The 21,837-nt window shown below is 35.5% G+C and overlaps 1 protein-coding gene across 3 annotated transcripts in view; it reads right to left on the bottom strand.

The window, feature by feature from the left end:
- RPN2 (ribophorin II) overlaps positions 1-21,398 on the bottom strand; it is a 33,697-nt gene extending 12,299 nt beyond the window's left edge. Inside the window, exons 1-12 of one of the 3 annotated variants that reach the window (XM_081947595.1) lie at positions 21,153-21,398; positions 19,661-19,854; positions 17,169-17,264; positions 15,891-16,066; positions 15,307-15,382; positions 14,161-14,295; positions 11,324-11,500; positions 8,664-8,782; positions 8,242-8,347; positions 4,275-4,366; positions 2,589-2,703; positions 1,028-1,222 (exon numbers count right to left, since the gene is read on the bottom strand). In XM_081947595.1, the coding sequence (XP_081803721.1) occupies positions 1,028-1,222; positions 2,589-2,703; positions 4,275-4,366; positions 8,242-8,347; positions 8,664-8,782; positions 11,324-11,500; positions 14,161-14,295; positions 15,307-15,382; positions 15,891-16,066; positions 17,169-17,264; positions 19,661-19,854; positions 21,153-21,165 (1,494 nt within the window). In that variant the 5' untranslated portion in view covers positions 21,166-21,398. The remainder of the gene's footprint in view (positions 1-1,027; positions 1,223-2,588; positions 2,704-4,274; positions 4,367-8,241; positions 8,348-8,663; positions 8,783-11,323; positions 11,501-14,160; positions 14,296-15,306; positions 15,383-15,890; positions 16,067-17,168; positions 17,265-19,660; positions 19,855-21,152) is intronic. The other 2 variants (XM_081947597.1, XM_081947596.1) reach the window with 2 other exon arrangements.
- Between the last annotated feature and the right edge of the window lie 439 nt (positions 21,399-21,837).

Raw genomic sequence — 21,837 nt, 5'->3', positions numbered from 1 at the left:
TAATTGAGGGTTATTTATATTTGACTCTTTTACATTTCCATAGATAATTTAAAAATATTCACTTAACCCAGCCTTAAAATTAAGGCCACAGATAGTTGCTATTTTTATATGATTTGGGTTCTAGCTATATTCATGAGATTGTATTTCCTTGATAGAAATTGGCTACTCGATACAGTTGGGCAGAGATTCACAGATAAAGGTTCCTTGTTATCAGAAGACACTCCCCTCCTCTGGAACTGCTTGCTGTACTAGGGAAAACAGATCTAATCTCATGGCCTTCCAAAAACGTGTATAAATCTGGCTGCTTTGGAAAGCCTGCAATTATTGGTTAACATGGCTATTACTATTACATAGTACTGGTAGTAGGTTTTGTATCTGTACAACTCGTCTGAAAGGATTTAAATAATAGAAACAATACAAAAATAGGAACATTTTGTCTTAATAAGGTTTACTATCAAGTAGTAATCCTCTTTTGCCTTACAACTGGAAGGCAAATATCATTGATTTTCAGAATAGCCTTATATAGAAAATATGGATAGAAGTTTTTCTCCCTTTCTCAAGAGTATCAGAACTCAAGATCATCCATTGAAATTAAATTCAGGAAAGGCAGAGGGAAATATTTTTCCACAAGGTACATGCGTTTTGGAATTTGCCGTCAGTGATCTTAATAGCCAAGTTGGATGATTTTGGAAATTTGACAGGTTCATGATGAATCAGGTGACCAAAGCCTACTAATATTAAGAACTGACTGCTACCTCTTGGCAGTAGCACACCTAAATACTAGTGGTTGCTAATTGTATCATGAAATATAGACACTACCCTCCAATCTGGGGGTATAAGTGAGATTTAAAAGCTGGCCACTGGGTAAATAGAAATGGGCAAAAATTGATCCAGGATGTTCTCTCTGTCTCTTTTATTTAGATCTTGATGAAGTTAATTCCTTGAGCCGACACAATATCTAGCTCCTCAATCTCTCTAATTGACACTAATCTAGCAGGTAAAGCATTCTGCAATTGGACCAACATACCACGTTCCAGAGGATTGGATTTTCCAGAGTGGCATCACCAATGATCAAATAAAGAGTGTATATTCCAGAGGCTGAATCAAATTCAGTTTTTCTCTCAGAAGTGTCCAGTTCAAATTTGTAAATGTTTTTGCTGTCTGGTTCTGCAACAAACACTACCTCCTGCCCAGTTTTTTGATTGTGAAGCCGTACAAAAGTCTAATTTGAAAAGACAATGAAACTTATGTTAGCATCCAATACCATAAAAGAGCAAAAACTTTAATACTATTGTTATTTAACCAGGATTGAAGGAGAATATGCTCGTTTTAAGAGCTTGGAAAAAATACCAAGGGCCAGTCATTTTACAAATTATTACGCCCAATAATTACAGAAATAATGGAAGGATAAAGCAAGAAAACTTGAAAATGTCATTTTCTGTTTTATATATGATTCACATGCAGACTGTAACTATGCTACTGTATAAAACATACAGTACTTTTCAAGATAGGAATTATTTTCCAGATTCTGGCAAGAAACTGAAAAAATTAACATGGGTTTATTTCAAGAAAGAATATTTAAAAAACCAATTTAGCCATGCTGCTCTCATGTAATTTTTTTTAAAATGGTATAATATTCTTTTCTTTTTCCCATTATGCTTCTGAAATTAAGCTGGAATATATCTAGAACTATAAAGATAGGCTATTAGAAGCTTCCTCTTCACAGCGCATTGCAAGAATTTCAGCCAGAACTGAACTATGTTTTTATATGCTTCATGAAAAGACACCAGCTTACCCTCAGTAAGCATGTGATTTGCACATTCAGTCTTCATTGCTTCCACATGAAATATGGGTAACATAGCTGGGGGGAAATGGGTTCATACAGCTTCTTTGAATGCTGTACTGATTTTGTTAAACTTGGCAGGATTGGTCATTTTGACAGCATCACACAAACTTACCCAATATTTTATTTATTTATACCCCACCTTTATTTTTTTTAATAAATAGCTTAAGGTGGCAAACATACCAAATATTTTTTTCCTCCTTTTCCCCCCCATACCGACCTCTGGAGGTGGATTGGGCTGAAAGAGCGACTGGCCCAAAGTCACCAGCTGGCGTTAATGCCTAAAATAGGACTAGATCTCACACTCTCCTATTTGCTAGTCTGGTGCTTTAACCAATCCACCAAACATGCTCCAATCTGAGACAATGGAGATGATACAAGCCAAACATTTGCTCTTTCAATGAAACATGCCTGATTTTGATAAGATTTCAACTTTGATGTTCTGGTGCAGAAGACTAAATAGCAATCAATCAGCTGAATAAACAACTTATCTGGCATAAGGTACTTTCATAAGTATATACATAGGTCTGTCTGTTATTTTGTCCATTAATTTAGACAAGAGAGCTAGCAAATCACAAGGCCAATTACTTGCTCCTTGCTTTCAAGTCTGTTATGCACAACTGTCACATTTGCTTAATGTTTTTAAGTTTTTATAAACAAAAAACAAAAAGCAACCTGAACCTCTTCTCACAAGCCTTTTTGCTAAAATGTCGCTCTGGATTAGTGTAGGCATGCATTAACTAACCTGGTGAGGGATTAATTCTGCTCCAGTGTTCACATCAACCAATTGGAAGGACAAGGCAAAATTTTGATGGCTGTCAGCTGTGAATGATCCTTTGGCTTTGGCTGGATACGTGACCCTGAAAACAGAAGTGAACTGTTGCTAAGAAAGAAAAAGTGAATCTGTGCAGAGGAAATTAGATACAAAATGGATTGGGATCTACTCATAAATCTAGTGATTTGCAGTTAATCAACAAGAGCTTCTGATTCCTTATTATGTTATATAATGTAATACAGAAACAACTAAAAAGCTTCGTATTCCCAAATTAGATTGCTAAGAGTACTTGAGAAAACCCAAGATCTTTTTGTATAGAAGGATTCAATTTGGGTCAAGCACTGACCCCAAATTTCTGGTAAACCAATACTTAGAAACACTCAATTTTTTTATTTTTAGTATGCATGTATTTATTTTATTGGTTATAATTAATTGGCCCTATTCTTTTAGGGAAATTAATTTGCAAGTCTAAAATATGTTCATCCTTGAATAAAGGAGGAGAAAACTATGGAAACTTGCAAGTAGTTTTTTTACCCTCATAAAGACAATTACAAGAAGGCTGGTTATGCTTCAAATTCAATCCCATTTGTTGAATAAAATTATTGCTAAATCAAAGTCATTGCTGAATCTCTATGATTTATTGGGGTCTAGCCCCAGAATTAACTTTTATTATATGTATAATTACTGAGGACCTTTTTAGCATGAAGAGAGGTGGTTGTCATCTCAGAGCACATTGTCTACCACCTTATATTACATATTTAAGATTAGGAACTAAAGCTTATACACCAAATGATCAGATTTCCAGTCATACTTGAACCCTAGAATATGTGGGCAATAAGGAAATGGGATCATAAATAATTTGGGAGATGTGAAAGGGGAAAAAATGCTACAGACAGCAAGGAGAGGAATTGTTTATGTTCCTCTTTATTCCCTAATATAATCTGCTTTGGAGGCCTTATGGGCAGTGGTGGGTTCCTACTGGTTTGGCTGAACCGGTAGTAGTTTGGTGGCCTGGACTGCTGGAACCGGCGGCGACCTAGGCCTGCCACGCCCCCAAACCAGTTCTCCAGGCAGCGCCATAGGCAGCACCATCTTATTTTTGGCTTCTGCACATGTGCAGAGCAATTTTTATTGCATTGTGCATGTACCCAAGGCGCGCCCACAAGGGAACATGCAGTAGCAACTGCCAGAACCCACCCCTACTTATGGCCCTTTCTAGCCAGATTACAACGCATCATTAAAGGCATCAGACAAGTCTTAAAAGATATTCAGTGCAAAACCAGTAAAAGCAGAAAGAACAATATCACTTTCTAGAATTTCAAGAAGTGTAACCGCCCTTTACAACTTTCATTTTCAAAGAGAAGCAGACAAGGATACAAGAAGTTCAGTAAAGAAATTAAAATAACAAATTCTGTTTAGTGTTCTGTTTACTCTGGCTGACTGAGTGGTTAAGGAATTAATAATCTGATACTTGAAATTTTTAAAGGATTAGTTGCTGCTAAGAGTGTAACCATGCACATCCTAGTATAAAACGTAACATTTTAAATCTCAAAATACAGATCAATTCATATAATTTATTTCCTTGATAACATATTGGCAAAGCCTACATTTAGAGTGTTGGCATTCAGTACTGAGTTCTATGTACTGATATTTTACCTGGTAGTTTTGGGTGCAATGCTCTGGTCTTTATCCACAGTAAAGAGATCCACATTTGTAATACCAACTTCAGTTGAGACTTTGACTTTCAACTGCAAACAAACAAACAATATAAATCTCTCTTTCTCTCACACACACATTTACACACACAAAATATGCTACATTTTAAATAGATGATGAATAATATTTTATTCCTGCTTCATTTTTGGAAATTAGGCTTACTTCCACACCCATCTCTTCTCTTTCTTTTCTTGAGAATGTATTAAAAAGGAGTTCAACAATAAACTTTTTATTTTGGATATAATTATATTCACACATTAATATACTTCCATATATTAATCAATTATCAATCAACTTTCTTCTAAAAGACACTTTATAACACTTTATTAATGATGGAGTCTCCAGAAAAGAGATAGCACAACTTTATTCAGAGATGATTGAAAAGATAGGATAGGAGGCAAACCAATGAGGGAAATTTAAGGAAGCAAGAATATGACTAATTAGTGGCTGACAGCTCCATTTTCTAATCATAGGGAATACTTACTATGGTTCTCTATGAGGCACTCTGCAGGATTATGAGTTTTTTATGTCTTTGGTTAAATTATAGTGGTTGAGATAAATCAACATTATGCATTTAAACCACAAAGGGAATGTCTGTCCTTAAAGTTCAACGAAGAATAAAATTGTACTTTACTATTCTATCTCATTTTGCAGTATTTGGATATCTAATTTGTTTCTTGGATTCAGGAACTTTTAAAAAGCATAAACTGAAAGGCATATGAGACAAATCTGAACACTGGGGCATTATGTATTGTAAACCAATGGTGAGGGAATGAGCAGCACCATGTTTGGAATATGCTCAGCTGGATATCATGAAATTAAGTCCCAACTGATAGCAGCCACGATACCCAACAGAATGCAATAAAATAGAATGCGCAATGAAACAATCAGAAAAAAGCAATTTGAGGTACGCAAAACATTCCAGGCTCAAAAAACAAACAGTTTTTGAGTATTCCAAGGTCAAACCAGAACATCAAGAGTTTACACTTGAGCTTAATTTGAGTACAGCACTCGGCCAAAGGGATCAATGGAAATTTGGAAATAGATTTTCTTCTCCTTTCCAGAGGCATAAAAATATGTGAACAGCAGTCTGAATACAGTTTCTTATTTGATCAACAGCACATTTTACTTTGATTAAAATTTCCACAGTAAACCAGGGAGGCAATTATGAAACATTTTTCATACACGACACTTTGAAGATGACATTTAAGAATATTTCAAATAAAGATTGATCTTTTGTTTTGCTCAGATTTGTCTACTGTGTTTGGCACATTACATTCATGCACACACATTAATGAATGCGGGAGAATATGCTATTTTTACTTAACTTATTAAAGTTTAGATCATAATTGTTGAAACTGCTAGAGCACTAAGTAATCTAATAACAACCTCTAATAAGCAGCCCACCTGACAGCTTTCTCCAGTAATAAAATGCCTTATTATTAAAGCTGTATTCTTACTAAGCCATCACCGTTAATGCATGGCCACTAGTACTCACTTATGTAACCAGAGTGCTTAAGCAGCTCCATAAATCCCTCTCTGATGCTTTAAGAGAGATTGTTACTCCAATTACCACAATGATTTTGATATGTATGGCAGAGCTTGGCATGTGCAAACAAGTGACTTCTAGCTGATGTATGCTGAGTGAGCAACAAGTCTTAAATGCTAATTTTTCAATTAAATAAGCAATTGAGGGGGTGAAGAGAATATCAAATATGATAAACAGCTCTTGAACAAAAATAGCACACATACAAATTGTTTCCAACTGCCATCCCTGTCACTTTGGGAATGACTTTTAGAAAAAGAATGAAAAGATTAAGGCAGCGAGGAAAAAAAATCACAACGTACAATCTGGAAATTGCTTCGTTTTAGATCTTCAAAATATCGATGAAGTAAACTACGGAATAATATTTGCTACTTCTAAATAAATATTTTTTATGTTTTCAGTGTTACTGAATAAAAGTTTTTTTGGGCCCCAAATTCAGTTGGGCAACTTATCCCCCAGTCTTAAGACCACCCTGTTTTCAGTTACTGAAACATTTTCTAATTACACTGCTGAAATTTCATCACAAAATTAATTGTAGTTTCCTGACACTGCATGTCTCACAATATGTTTAATGCATTAAAATAAGCCTTCAAGGTTGTCTTGAAAATTTCAAAAAATAGTGACTCATTCCATTTTGCACATACCTTCATCCACTGAGCTCCTCAGGAAAAAAGTTAGCCTTGTCAGAAAAAGTGTCTCTCCACCCTATATTAACCCTTAATATTGAGCAGGAGATAATCATCCAAGGTTTTTTTTTTACTCTGTATATATATATATACATATACATATATATGTATTTGTGTTACAACCCCTGGTATGCCTAAATATGGGAGGAAGGTCACTACTCCCTCTTTCTGTCCTTCGGCTCATCACAGAAGACCATGCAGGCAGAAAACCATATTTTTATTTTTAATGTTGCCTTTATATATATATATAAATATATATATTTATTTTAAAGCAGGGGGAGGGGAATAGAATGACCTGCTAAGCTGGTTACAATTGAGCCCCTTCCAACAACACGAGCCATGCCTGCAAGAGTTCCAGATGAATAAGTCAAACTTGCAGACCCTCAAGAAGAAGAAGCTACAAGCTCTGCTCTGCCATTCTGAAGCAGATAGGCAGCTGGACCTCTCCTTTATTCTTCTAGGGCTCAACATAGGGCTCTGCTTCACTTTACAGAGATCCTAGTACAAGGAAAGACAGGGAAATTCTGCCTGTCTGACAACAGGGAGTAGTTTTTATAAGGGAAACTCTTAACCCCAAAAGCATCACAGACTGCCAAGAAAGATGGAGCCTAGATCTGGATTCTTAACTGTATCAACTCCTCTCTTACAACATATCCCGCAGATGGCTAGCTCGCATGCAGTTTGCATGTGGCTAGTTGTTTCGTCAAACTAATTTTTAATTAAACGAATTCTAGTAAATATGGGATGCAATCATAGTGACGCTGAATAGAAGAAACAGGATAACAGTTGCACATTCCCCAAATACAGGCTAAATAAAATTTTAAAAAAGCATGAGCAGGATACCCTAGCTTGGTCTTTTTACAAGATCAAAGCAAAGTAATATGAGGCTACCTCTTAATAAGACAAAATACTGAATGTCTTTCTGAAAGTGGTACATGTGAGATACACTGAATGTGAGAAAATTAGGGTATGCTTGGTATGAACCTTTGTTTACCAAGTCCAGGGTGGATGTCTGCCACTACAAAAAGGCCAATAATGTAAAATATTTATTAAAATATAGTATAATCACATCAGTTACACTCATTTAATTAAAACCATGCTTTTTATTGTCCTCTCTATCCATTCAATGCAGCATATTTTTTTAATCCCAGGAATTTTTTTACACAGTTCTTCGGAGTCTGACCATCACACATTCTGATACAAAGCCATTGGCCTAGCCTTATGGTAACAGTTATTTGGGAAGGGAGAAAGGAAAGGACATATTCCATGGACAGCTACATGAATTAAAAAAAATAACACAACAACCCATGAGAAACAAATGAAATGAATGAAGGGTTGACTATATGTGTCACGGGATAATATTGCAGAATCCAAACTGCGTCAGTCACTGGGACCAGAGGTTTTGTCTTCCAAGCTTTCAGACGTGTGCTGGAGCCAAGCCATCTTCAGGGAACTTCTCTCTAGCTTCTAATGACCAGAGAGAAATTATCTGAAGATCAGCTCCAGCACAAAAGCTCGGAAGACAAAACCTCTGGTCCTGGTGACCAACCAGATTGGATTCTGCCACAAATTACATGTTGACCAAAATAAGTATTTTTCAACTAACAAGAGCCAAAATAGTTTTAATGAACAAGTTCCTTCCCAGAATAAAAAAGGGCTTCGAATATATACTTACCTCAACTTTGTTTGCTATAAACCGACTATCTCCATTAATAGTGATTGTAAAATCATAATAGCCGCTAGCAGGCTTGACACTCATGAAATTCAGCTCAAAGACGTCTCTGTTAATAAAAGTATAGCTGTAAATTTGCAGAAAATTGATGGTCATATACATAGCAATTATTAAAAATGCCAGAAGCAGGATGCACTTGCTTATAACAGGGGCTCACCACAGCAAGGAAACAGAATGAAGTCACAAGATACTATTTGGAAACAAAAACTATGAATCCCAAATGTCAAAGAGTGAGCTATTCATGAGCATTAATGGATCCATATCTATTTTTCATCTCCTCATGCTTTCCACATTCTTGGAAAGAATGGGGATCTTCCAAGCTGAAAATGAAGAACAAAGGTTTTGAAAAATAATATTCTGCTTACCCAGACAGAGAAAAAGTAGACTGCTGAAGGACTGTGGCTTTAGTTGCAACAGACTTTACGTGATCCAAGGTTACAGTTGCTTGAGTTAGTGGCTGTGACATCACGTTTGTCACTTTAAGCTAAAGAATGTAAAAGATTTGTAAAATTATTTTTCCTCCTCATATATGAAGACAAAACCAGCAAAATAACAAATTCCAGGAAAAGACAAAGCTATGGAGAAGTCCTGACGATCTTCTGTTTGTTTTACTTCAGATATCATTTCTGGCCATCTTTCAAAAACTACATCTAATTAATTCCTTGTTATAGCTTTAATTCTTGTTATTTAGATTTAAATCATATAGTATAACCTAAATATAGCCTATCTTTAAAAATACTCCTTTTCCTTTTATCCATCAACTAAGAGGATATGTTGTACCTCAAGACTGTAAGAGTTTAGACAGGTGAGACACCTAATTCAATTTTCCATGTATTTTTATTTTTCTGAAACAGCTCAGCTTTATTCTCACCTTTCTCGTTCCAAGCATACATTTTGTGTAGTTCAAAGTTTTCTCTGTGATGAAATGAGAAAAGAAAGCTAGCTTCCACAAGACATATTTTTTTTACTTTTTTACTCCATCTTTATTATTTTTTATAACTAACTCAAGGTGGCAAACATTATTTAACACTCCTCCTCCTCCTATTTTTCCTACAACAACCCTGTGAGTCGAGTTGGGCTGACAGAGTGTGACTGATCCAAAGTCACCCAGCTGGGTGTAAGATAGGACTAGAATTCAGTCTTCTGGTTTAAAGACTGGTGCCTTAATCACTAGACGAAACTGTATCACATCTTTAAGAAATTACCAGCTACCAAGAAACTCAAACCTTGGTATATTTGATAGTAATAAAACAGTGGAGCTGCACTTTGCATTTTTTTTTCTGTCAATGTAGAACATGCGGGAACATTTAGAGCAGGGCTGTCAAACTCCCGGCCCGTGGGCCAAATGTGTCATGCATTGGCCATGCCCATGCCTGATTTAGCGAAAGGGGGGAAAGTCCCAATATATCACGTGATGCCAACGTGACATGAGTTTGATACTCCTGATTTAGAGGATCAACAGCTTTCTGAACTACCTGCCTGTCCCTTCATGCAGTTCATGCCTCTACTTCACATTGCTGAACTGCCAGGAATGACTTTGTAATGGGCTCAGGCCCAGACAGCTGTGATGCTCCTAGTCTTTAACAATATATCTCCAACAGCTTAGATAATAACCTATAAAATGGATGATGAGGCTGACAGCTGCTTTCTTAATGCTCTATTTTGCTCCATGGTCCACTGTTGTATAACAATGCATTATTAACACTGTAGATAACCTCTGGTGCAGCTGACTGTACCAACCCTGGTTTATTCACAAAAGATAGCATTCCTTCTTAAATTTACTGGTTTGGTATTTTTATCCAAATTGCTTTGGAGAAACTTGGGTTGAGAGGAGCTTTTAATATTTACAATAGTGTTTTTAATGAGCAATACATATTAATTTTACAAGATTTATAAACTGTACCAATCTAAATCAATATTAAAGAACGGACATGGCAAACCAAAATAATCTAGAATAACTCAAAATATAAAAACTAAAAACCATTACAAAAATATAAGGGACACCTAAAACCATCCTAGGAATTTAAAGAATTGACTAGAAAGCAGACCTTCTCAGTAAAAGCCTATCTCTGGAGATCAATCATCCAGGTCATGGTTGTCCTAAAGTTGCTCTTTCAAGAGACAATTGAATTTTCTGTTTTTTTTTTCCTTTGAAGATGTTTTGTTTCTCATCCAAGAAGCTTCAGAGCTGAAGTAGTTTCTTGGATGATAAGCAAACATCTACAAAGAAAAAACCAGAAGGTCCAGTTGCCTCTTGAAAAAAACATTTTTGGAACTTCTCAGTAATAGCCACCCCATTGTGGGACATCTTGACCCAGGTGGTTTGATTAGCCTCTACCCGCCCCTCATTTAGGAAAGCACTTAAAATTAATATGCAGTTGTTTTCGAACAGCAAGCCTAAAATATAAACTGTATCTCTTCAATGGTAGGATATGTAACTCCTAGCATTGGTCATTCTGTCTAGGCCACTGGGAATTCAAGCTTAAAAGGAGTGGGAGAACTATTGCTGTCTATTCACCTATTTAAAGAGGAATTCTAAAGGGTCATTGGCATCTATTAATTAACTATCCATTAACAGGCTTCCGAGTTTATACCTGGAATCATTAAATCGTACTACGATGCTATCTTTTTTACTGATCACCAAGCAGTGATCTATTAGCAGGGTACAGCACAAATCAATTTTATTTGCTTCTGGGTAGCTTTCCTAAATTCAGTTCAAGCTGTACTGTAAGATTCTGCTCAGTTTAACTCCAAAGGGGGAAAATAATAGTTGCATGGGAAAGACATTCTATATTTTTAAGTCTCTCATTGTTTTTTTTAATGCAATTCCCCAGACATGACTTGGCATTTTATAATATGCATTCTATAAAATACTCTGAAATTAATTGGTTCCCAGTTCATTATTAGAGGATAGATTGGTTCCAGAAAATGTCAGTCATTTCTGCTTTAACAACCAGTTCTTCCCAATGTAAATATTTTCACTTTCTACTTCAGGCATTAAGACACTCTTGGTGCAGCCACTGACCGTGAGTATTGGCTGATGGTGAGAAACTGCAGCAGGTCCCTCAGTCACAGCAATGACCGGCAGATGGTAACGATTCTGGGAAAGGGAGGCTGCAGCACAAGCTACACTGAATGCTTCGGAAAGAATCTCAAAGTTTTTCTTGCTGAACACTGCATTCATCAGCAGGATGAGCTGATCCTTAAAATAAAAAATAATAAGCAAAAATTGGTTTCAGCATTTTATTGTTTTAAGAGACAAAAAGAAAGGAACTATGGAAAAAGAGGAAAAATTAAAAAGCTATATTATATACAGCAAATCATTCAGCCAAATTTCTAAACATATCATTAAAACTTCATTACATGAAATATTTATTATTGCTTAGTCTTCCCATTACCTTGATAGAGAACTAGTTCATAAACAGAAAACAAGCAATACTGGTGCCTAGGAATATACTAAAAAAGTTTTTGGGGTGGTGGTGATTGTCCCGTATGTTAATAAAATCACTGTCAAAATTTTTACATGTAGGGTTAACCAGAAAATTTGACAATAGATTGCAGTCAACAGCAAATTTAAAATGGATTTATAATGGACTTCAAATAGTACTGGGGCAATTACCTCAACATATATTTTAAATCATCAATAGGAGAAATATTCAGAATAGTAGTTTGTCCTGTTTTTATAGATTAATGGTACTTATTACTTCTCGCAGAGATACAGGTTCTACTCAAAAAGACAGAGATTATCATGTAAATCTAAATGGGCAGCTAAGTTTCTGTACTCAGAAAAGGAAAGTGCTGTCACTCAGAGGAACAATGACTTGGCATGTCTCAAAGCAGCTGAAGGAGACAATGTTTGCATAGGGCATAGTAATCATGATTTCTGAGACATTAAAAAAAAGACTGTAAGGAAAAGAAAAGGTTTGTGAACCTTTTGGGAAGAGAGTGTTAGTAATTTTGAATCCCATTTGGCCATATTCTTCAAACAAAGAGATTTTGTTATTCTTGTTATAAAGAAAAGCTCGAGAGATTATTTTTACTTCTATTTTAGGTACCTAATCAAAACATCACATCTCATTAAAAGCATTGTGGCTGGTTTGAAAATTTGTCAAACTTAATTCTTTCTGTGGAATCATATAAAAGCATGCCCATATAAATAGGCAGAGCCTTATTAAATTACAATAACCTCAAGCAGTTTTAATTTCTCCAATGAAATAGAATTTATTAACACAATTTCTATGTATTAAAAAAATTCAGAGTTCCTGACAACACAATGCACAACTCACACCAAATAATTACTTTTAATTGGGCCAATTTGGGACTTTGGTATTTTTAAAAACACTTTATGACAAGCAGCCTATAACACATCACTTTAGATTCACCTGACTAATGTTTAAAGATGTGGTTTAGAAAGTATTGGTTTTGCAGCAATTCTTAAAAAGAGGAAGTAGACTTGAGACCTTTCTAGTCCATTACACATTCCCAATACTAATTGGAAATAATAGGCACTAATTATATTTTCAGTTCAGCTAAACATAATTTTGTGACTAGCCCTTAACTGTCAAGACAAAAGACTTTTTTTGGAAGATGACATTTAAAAAGTTTCATAAATAACTTGAATCTTTCTCCACATTTTGAGGTCATCTGATGTAGCCCATTAATTAATGCTTTTACCTGAAATATATGAAATTTCTTTCTTTCCATTTGTTAAATTCACTGTTTCCATCCTGTCATCGTGAGTAGCCTAATCACACCTGACATTTGAGCCAGAATAACTCAGTATTCCTACAGATTATAAACACTTTCTAGTTTTCCTGTAATTGTTGACTTTCCCATAAAATTTAAACTTGTATCTTAATGTCAATTTTACAAACTGCGTAACTTTTCAGTGCACCCTAGATAATTAACATTTTATATCTTTTTTTGGAAATCTTTGCCTGCGTACAGTTTTTATTTGATTGCTTTATGTTTTAAAGATGCACGACTCTAAACAGTGACTGAAGATTGACGAAGATTCTCAGTCATTCAGATACAGTTGTCTGGAAATTGAATCATGGCAATTGGACTTTTTTTCTTTTTGATTTGAAACTTTTCGCTGCTTTCAACCAAAAAGAAAAGAAATCCAGTTGCCATAACTCCCAGAGAGTGTAGCAGTTTTCCCATATATGATGTTGAAATTATTTAACTTCAGAATTAAGGTAAGAGCATAGAAATAAACTATTTGTATTAAGTTCAACCCAGAGCAGAGCTTAACAGTTATTTTTCTCCTCTTTCCATACAAGAAGCAAGAACAAGATGATGGATTTAAGAGGCAGGCGTACACCGTGAGGCCAATGCCTAGGGCTATTATGTATTTACATTACCATTTTAACATCTTATAGTGGTGTGCCTATTTGTTACCTACAGAATTTAGAGGAGTAGTACTCATTATTTTTTTAAACCCTGCTTTTTTGGTTGAGAATGTAAATTCAGTATGGAGATCATGTACATTTGTCTTACAACTGCTCTTCAATTTACACCATAATTGAGCCAGGAATAATGGTCATAAATCTTGGCAGCCATTAGGTGATGTGACTATACCTGATTTTATCTTTTTTGCAGCAGTGCTTAAGCAAATGCCACAGCTGCTTCCCCCAATAAGCGTTTTTTGCCCGAATGGAAAGCAAATGCTCAAAATTAAGGCCACAGGAGCATGGGATAAGGAAGTGTGAGCCAGTTGCCAAGCACTCAAAATATTATCTTAAATAGAAATTATTACTAGTTTGTGAACCCATTTACATCTTGCAATAGTCCAAATTCAGCTTTGAATTTATAGTTCTTTATTCTAAACCATTACCACAGCATGTTCCAAAAGTTACCTACTTCTTTTATTGCTGGCTCAGTGCCAACATGATCTGAGAGTCTGTAAGTGGCGGCTACAAATAATGCAGTTGCTTCAAGCCCTTCTTCAAATTGTAGATACACTCCTCCTAGATCATCCAAGCGTGCAACAAGATCCTACAAAAAGATCACAGCAAATAATTTTACACTTATTTCATCCATCTAATAATGGACAGCATGTCCTCCCACACCCAGGAGTTTTGCTGCCTTTTTCCTTTCCCCTTATTAATATTCGGATATTCTTTTCATATCTAGGGAACATCAACTGGAGAAAAGGGTATTCTGATTCTAAAGAATGAACAGAATTCAGTGCAGAAAAGAACCTGAATATTAAATGCAAACACAGCAAAAAAAATGCATAGTGGGAATTGAGAATAGGACAGGACAGCAACAGTCTTAAGCACCCTAACTCTATAATGGATGGACTTTGTGAGAGTGAGGGGGCAAAAATAATTAAAATGTGGATGAAAAGACAGAAAAAATGAAAGTTTGACCTCCTTTTGCGTCCCTCTGACACTAACTCTAACTGGCAAGTATCCCCACCTCTTTGAAATATAGTTCTTGAAATAAAAATTTATCAACCTTTTGATCTGGTGGCATGGATTCATGAAAAAAATGAGTATTTAAGACTTGAGTGCCATTTATTCTTTTACTGCTCTAAGAATATTGTTGATATTTAAAATATAGTTAAAGGTAGTCCTGTAAGTGAGACATTTGTTAAGTGAGTTTTGCCCCATTTTACAACCTTTCTTGCCATAGTTGTCAAGTGAATTTCTGCAGTTGTCAAGCTAGTAGCACAGTTGTTAAGTGAATCTGGCTTCCCCATTGACTTTGTTCATTAGATGATTGCAAAAGGGATCACATGATCCTGGGACATTGCAACTGTCAGTTGCCAAGCTTCTGAATTCTGATTACAAGACCAGGAAGATGCTGCAAGGGTCGTGGGAAAAATGGTCGTAAGTCCCTTTTTTCAGCATTGCTGTAACTTTGAACAGTCGCTAAATAAATTGTTGTAAGTCAAGGACTATCTGTATATTGTTTTAAAAATTGTTTTAATATATTTTATATGGTTAGTTAGACGAGAATAAAGCAGAAGGGCACATTATAACAAATAAATCTAAAACAAACCTCTATTTCTTCCACAATACTTCTTAAATCTGCCTGCTGTGATAAATAGGATGCAGTCTGCAAAGCCTGAATTGTTCTGAAACAACAGAAGCCATAATATATGATCCTACCAATTACAAGTGGATGGATCTCAGAAGTATGAAACATGAATATCCATTAAAAACAGCACTAACAAATTGGGATTTATTTGGTAAAAAGGTTTGCATAAAATATGATGTTACTAAAAAGTTGTGTGATTTGATTAAAGTCAATTTTATTTTCCTAGATTAGAAACTGTAGCAGTTTCCAAATTCTAACATCCAGGTGTGATAATTAACATTTCTATGAATAGCTAAATCAAAAGTTTATCAATCCCAAAAGCTTCAATGTACAGTAATCCAATTATATTCCCAATTCTGTTCCATGCTTATGGCTCGTTAAACCATGTGACATAAGTTACATAAGTGTCAGTAAACTAGACCTTGTTAAATAACTCAGTTCATCTGAAGATAAAAAAACTATAATGCAGAAGTAAATAATAACACAGCAGCCTAGCTTTCGTGTTCCAAATGTTTCTCTGAGTGATCCTCAAGATAAACACTTACGCCAAGATGTTTTCTTCTTTGCTAAGACGAGAAGTGAGTGCAGTCAGGGCTTCTTGGGAAGCGAGAGGAAGCCCAAAACCATTCAGGGCTCCAACAGCATGATAAATCTGGGTAATCGAAGAATCTTCACTGATAGCTTCAAGTAGCAATTCCCTGGTTTCATTTGAAATCGCAATCTAGGAATAATACACTAAATGCAGTATACATAAATCATTGCCATAAGTGTTTAGCCTTATATCTAACAATTGCTTCCTAATGGAAGTCAAGTCTTCAAACTCTTCCAAATTAAGAAACAAAACCCTGACATGCCAAATTTCGTTGTATTTATGTTGTACAATGACAATAAAGGCTATATATACATATATAAACCAGACTATTGGGTACAGTACTGTCCATTCTGATGTACAACTCCTGAATTTCAGGCAGAGGTCTTTCCCATTTATTATTATGTGATGTCTTTAACTGGAGGACAAGGGATTGAACCCAGGGATTCTATTTATACTACTGTTTACATCATAAACTTTTTGTTTTTCAAAATCTAATGATACTGACCTCTATAGATGAACAGTACTATTTTGGATGTACAGAGAGAATTGAGACTGATGTTCATACAGCTGATTAAATGAAATATCTTGAACAAAAGATATATTCCAATTATGGTGCACTCCAGTTTATACTTGCAGTCTAAAGTCACTGCAAATTCTGCTTTAAGGCTAGTACTTAAGCTTAATCAATGCTTCAATGAGCAGAATGGAAGAAAATATGGAAATCACAAACTAATCACTTAGAGGCAGCTCTGATTCTGCAAAAATCAGAAACCAGTAAACTGCCCTCCTATAAATGGATTTGGGTTTATTTGGATTTATTGGATTTATATGCCGCCCTTCTCCCAAAGACTCAGATTGAATGTATATCATACATTTCTGCTTATAAATAGCTTAGTTGAAAATAATCCAGGATCACATATAAGTCACTTTCAGCTACTCAGAAATAAAGTCAATTATAAGAATATTAACTACTTAAATAGAAACTGTATCCCACATAGAACAAAAGTATACCTAATTTTATTTTGAAGCCCTAATTTGCACTGTCACATTGCTTAAAACAGGTTAAATGATCTGCCTTCTGCTATAATATTATTTAATATAACTTCAATAACTGCTTATTTTAGTCTACAGACAGATGTTTTGGAAACAGCTGTTGTAAAATTAATCATAAGACAAACAGACGAAACATTTGTACAAGAGAACATATTTTTCATGTAAAAACTGAACTTACCTCACATCCAGCTAGTGCCTGACTTCCCTGTGCAGCATAGAAGAGGGAATCAATACTATCAGGGTCCAATTTAGTTTTTATAAAATTGCAAGCAGCCTATTAAAAAAAAGTTGGAATTAAATAATTAAGACAATTAGCAGATGCTAAATGTAATATTCCCAGTTATTTACCAGGGAAAATCTTACCAATTTTGTTTTGTAAAAAAGGCTAATACCAGGCTAGACATACACAATGAGATATTTATTTCCTTTCACTACAATAACAAAAAACGAAAAGACAAGTTCCTTTTCTATTCCCTTTCTTGCTTATATTACAGCCTGCTTTGCTCCTTCATTCTCAAAGACATGAGGCTTTTTATCTATGGAAACAAGCAGAGGCAAACAGATAACTGCTTAGTAAAACATGGAGTACCTGATTTAGGAAGGTAACAAAAAATAATACTGGATGTAAGGAAGGAAGGCATCTTCTAGTTCTTATAAGTGGTAGCCACAAGGCAATTACACTAAAACAGAGATGGATATTTATCAAGTTAAAAAAAAAAACACTCTTTCAATTCCTAGTGACTTTACTGATATATTGTCCATATTGCTCCCTGGGCAGCCACTTAGAAATAATTCACTATTACAAACATTTTGAAAGTTTCTCATGTAATCTGTAATCTGGTTTTCCTTGAAGGTCTCTCATCCAAATACTAAATAACACTGACCCTGTGTAGCATCCAAGCCAGACACAGTTAAGAAGGCTGAGACTCTTTTATGGGTTTAATTAAAATAACTGATAGAGTGCAAATTGCCCTAGGTAGATAATACAAAAATAGGCAGCAAATGAAGTGTTAGCACCATCTATTGGAGAAACTCTATTGCTAAATCCAGAAAGAATTGTAAATGTTCAAACTCATACATACATTATCTGTCTGAAGAAATAATAATAATAACAACAACAATAATAGAATACATATAGCTGGATTAAAATACTTTGAAGAAGATATGAGCAGCAGGAATAGGCATTAGTCCTACAGAGAAGAATATATTCTGCATGAAGAATATCAGTTTCTATTTCTATTATTTCCAAAAAATCTTGTGTGAAAACATGAAGGAACATTACCAATATAGACAATACTCATAAACTGAACACTATTCTGACTCAACATAAGGCAGATTCATTCCATTTTAAAAATAAATAATACATAGCTCATTCCTAATTGACCTAAATCAGGATGATACAAAATAGTATATAATAGGTTATGTTCGTTCCAAAACCAGCAAGGACACCAGCACATTTCAGCTTTTACTGTCACGGTGTTCAACAATCCTGTCATTCAATTTCATCTGTTGAGTATTATGACTGAGCTGGGCTTTGAACCTTGATCTCCCTAATCAAACATATTGTTAATTACAACACAGTTCTTTTATATATACATATTGGCTACTTGTAGTTTTTCTTGCTTTTGCCTTCTAAAAATTAAGAAGATGCTTATCATATGAACAAAGTTACATTTTTAAGTTTCTGTACTCCACAGTTATACAAAGATCTCCAAGCTGTGATGTAAGGCGACTGAAAATGAGACTGATGAATAAAAATATGGGCAATTCAACTCAAAGAAGCTAGAGAAGAATAAAAGTGGAACAAATATATTTTATGGGTGAATAATAAATTACATTATCATGTTAAAATGTGATACAGTTCTTTATTTCTTTACTTATATATCTTCTTTATCTATTATATAGTATACATAATTTCTTCTCTATTTCCTAAAATGTTAATAGAAAGGGTTCAGGTATACATAAGCCAAGGATTTTAAGAAGAATTCAAAATAAGCAATTGCCTGATACGCAAAAGAATAAACTTTTGTTTAGGTTTTATTGCTTTTCTTACTTTTGATGTCTCTCCCATGATCCTCACCCAGAGGTAGAGACATTAATGTAAAGCTTATTAATGCTGTTCCATCTTTATTAAAAATACTTGCATTAAAATTCAGTAACTTATTGAGATTTATATAAAAATAACAAACAGAATAAGGCTAAAGCATAAATAATTCCAGGTAAGAATTCTAAGGTTTTAAGAAATAAAAACTGTATAAGAACTCTCCTGAATCATTGAGAGAATTGATTGTTTCTCAGTTTGTCCTTTTGCTCCACAATATTATCAGAGAACAATTTTCAGCTTCAGGGGAAAGAAGAGATGGTTTTGTGGGAGGGGCAGGTGTATGTGTGTCCACATGCACGCAAACACGCACTGCTTGTGTGAATAGGGCCGCAAGAGCGGCTGCGAGCACCCATGACGCTCACAGTGACACTCGCGTGGATGGGGCAGTGCGTGCCCATGGCCCACAGGTTGAGGACCCCTGAAGTACATATTTGTATACCTGAAAGAAATATTACTTGCCCAGAGCAGATGGCAAAAATTATGCTTACAGTAATTTATGTGCAGATAGTCAGTTCATTCATCATGAATTCATCAATATTTTGAATGTCCCAAAGATATATCCTCACCTTTTCATCAGCTACTTTCCCACCTAATTGATTCAATCCTACGATGGTATAATAACTTCCTTCTAAATCAGTAAATGGACGATCCAAAGAGTTTTGTAACCTCTGAACATCATGCAGTGTGAGATAATGACTAGGAGTCAAGGCTGCTATCTTGTCCACAGATATTAAGACCAAAATGAAAAATGTAAGATACCCTGAAAAAAAACCAGAAAAGATAAATGCCTGTGAATATCGTTGTTGAATGCCTATATTAGTTTTTGAATAATTTTCTTTATCTAGTTGGATCATTACACTATTCAGCTATTCTTAGCCTAAGGAGAAAAAGTATTATAGAGTCAAAAACATATAATTAAAGAAATCAATTTGATGCTCATGCACAACATACTGTTAACAAGCTTTATTAAAACAGGCTACCTTTCCAAGAAAACAAGGAATATATTTGCAAATATTAAAGTTGATTTGTTTTAAAAAAATCTGTGTTCTTCTAGATATTGTGGAATGAAAAAAGACTGTCTTTATTAGCCCAAATAAAAATGCAATTGGTTGAAAAGGGACAGATGGGAAATTGCTTTATCTCATTTGCAATCAATTTTCTGCCACCTATAGTACAATGAAGCTTGGAAAACGCAAGACTTGGAATTAGCCATTCCGAAGTGACACTGACATACAAAAAAGTTTGCCACAGGACTTGAAGATAGACAATACTATTCTGTTTCAAACACAAGTAGATCCCATTAATTTAAAATGACCATCGGAATCAATCACCTTCCAATTTCACATTCATCCCCATTACAAAATAGAAATGAATGAATGCAAACAACTTTTCAAGCTACTTAATCCCAATTTTCTTGCCCATTTTAAACGGTGCAGAGATCGACCTTGTGCAAAAGAAAGTGACAGAACCCTGATAGGTATAGAACCAGGCTTACTTATCAAAAAGCTGCAATTATTACAAACTTCTAATGCAATTTTATATTCAAGAATGTGTTTTCTGAACCAGATTACATTTACATCTGCATACTGACACGGAGATTAAAGAACATAATTACCTAAGCACAATTACCTGACAGAAAGCATCAAGGAACATAAAATAAAAATGTACAGGATGAAGGTGTAGGAAAAAAAAACCCTTACAGTATCAACCCTGTTCAGTTAATGCTATAGTAGCGAACAGGCTCAGTTCTATTAACGAGCGCATACAATCGCCCCTTGCTTTAAATAACAACTGAGGCATTTTGTTCCAAAAAAGGCTCCTTTGTGTTCCTCAACTGTTTGACAGGTAGGTAGGTATTCAGCAGGTGAAGCTTTTTCTATCAGCCTTGACATGATAGGTAAGATTCATTCTGATCGTGCCAAGGCCCTTTCCCAGATTCCCTGAAGGGGAACTCACACCCCAGACTTCAGAAAGGGCTCCTCTACCCGCCCTCCCTAAGCAGGACTGCAAAAGCAACAATCCCTTTCCACGCCGTCACCACCTCACCACACTCCTTACCCGGGGCCGCCATTTTCCCCCTCGCCTGCACACCAAGGGAAGACCCCACTTCCGCCCGGAGCTGTGGAATGTACTATTTAGCCCGACGTAACGCTTGCTCTTAAACAGCAGGATTAATATTTGGACAAGGCAGACCGATTCGCTCCTTTCAACATGTGGGAGTGGAACGTAGTTTAAAGAATGGGAACGCCGGCTCTGGTGCTCATTTCCCCCTTGGTCAGCACGAATGGTACGTTCCAACACGGTGACTTTGGTACTGGGCGGAGCTTCAGGAAGGATGTGGCGTCCGCTGAATGGCTGGCAGTCGAATCCTTTATATCGAAGGAGGCACATTCAAACAAGCCTGCCGTGGAATGGTTTTGTGGGGGGCGGGTCCAATTCTAAATCTGTACTAAGGAAGTTTTTTGGCCAGGTTGGGAAATTGCAGGTTGTCGGGGAGAGGCCAATACAGAATAGTCACATACTATTCTGACCTCATAGCTAAACAAATATACAGAATATTTAGACACATCACTTAAGAGACCTCATAAGCGCACCAGCGTGCATAACGTCCCTGTCCTACTGTTCCCATTTATTTGTACCTATTTCCTGTGTTCTTATTCACGTTTATTCTTATTCCTGTTATCTTGTACATGAGTGACTAAATAAACAAGCAAACAAACACATGGAACCATTTTGCATCCCA

The sequence above is a fragment of the Natrix helvetica genome (genome assembly GCF_964273705.1).
Source record: "Natrix helvetica genome assembly, chromosome: 3".
NCBI lineage: Eukaryota > Metazoa > Chordata > Lepidosauria > Squamata > Natricidae > Natrix > Natrix helvetica.
The sequence above is the reverse complement of the archived record's forward strand: the minus strand, read 5'-3'. Positions and strand labels throughout refer to the sequence as shown.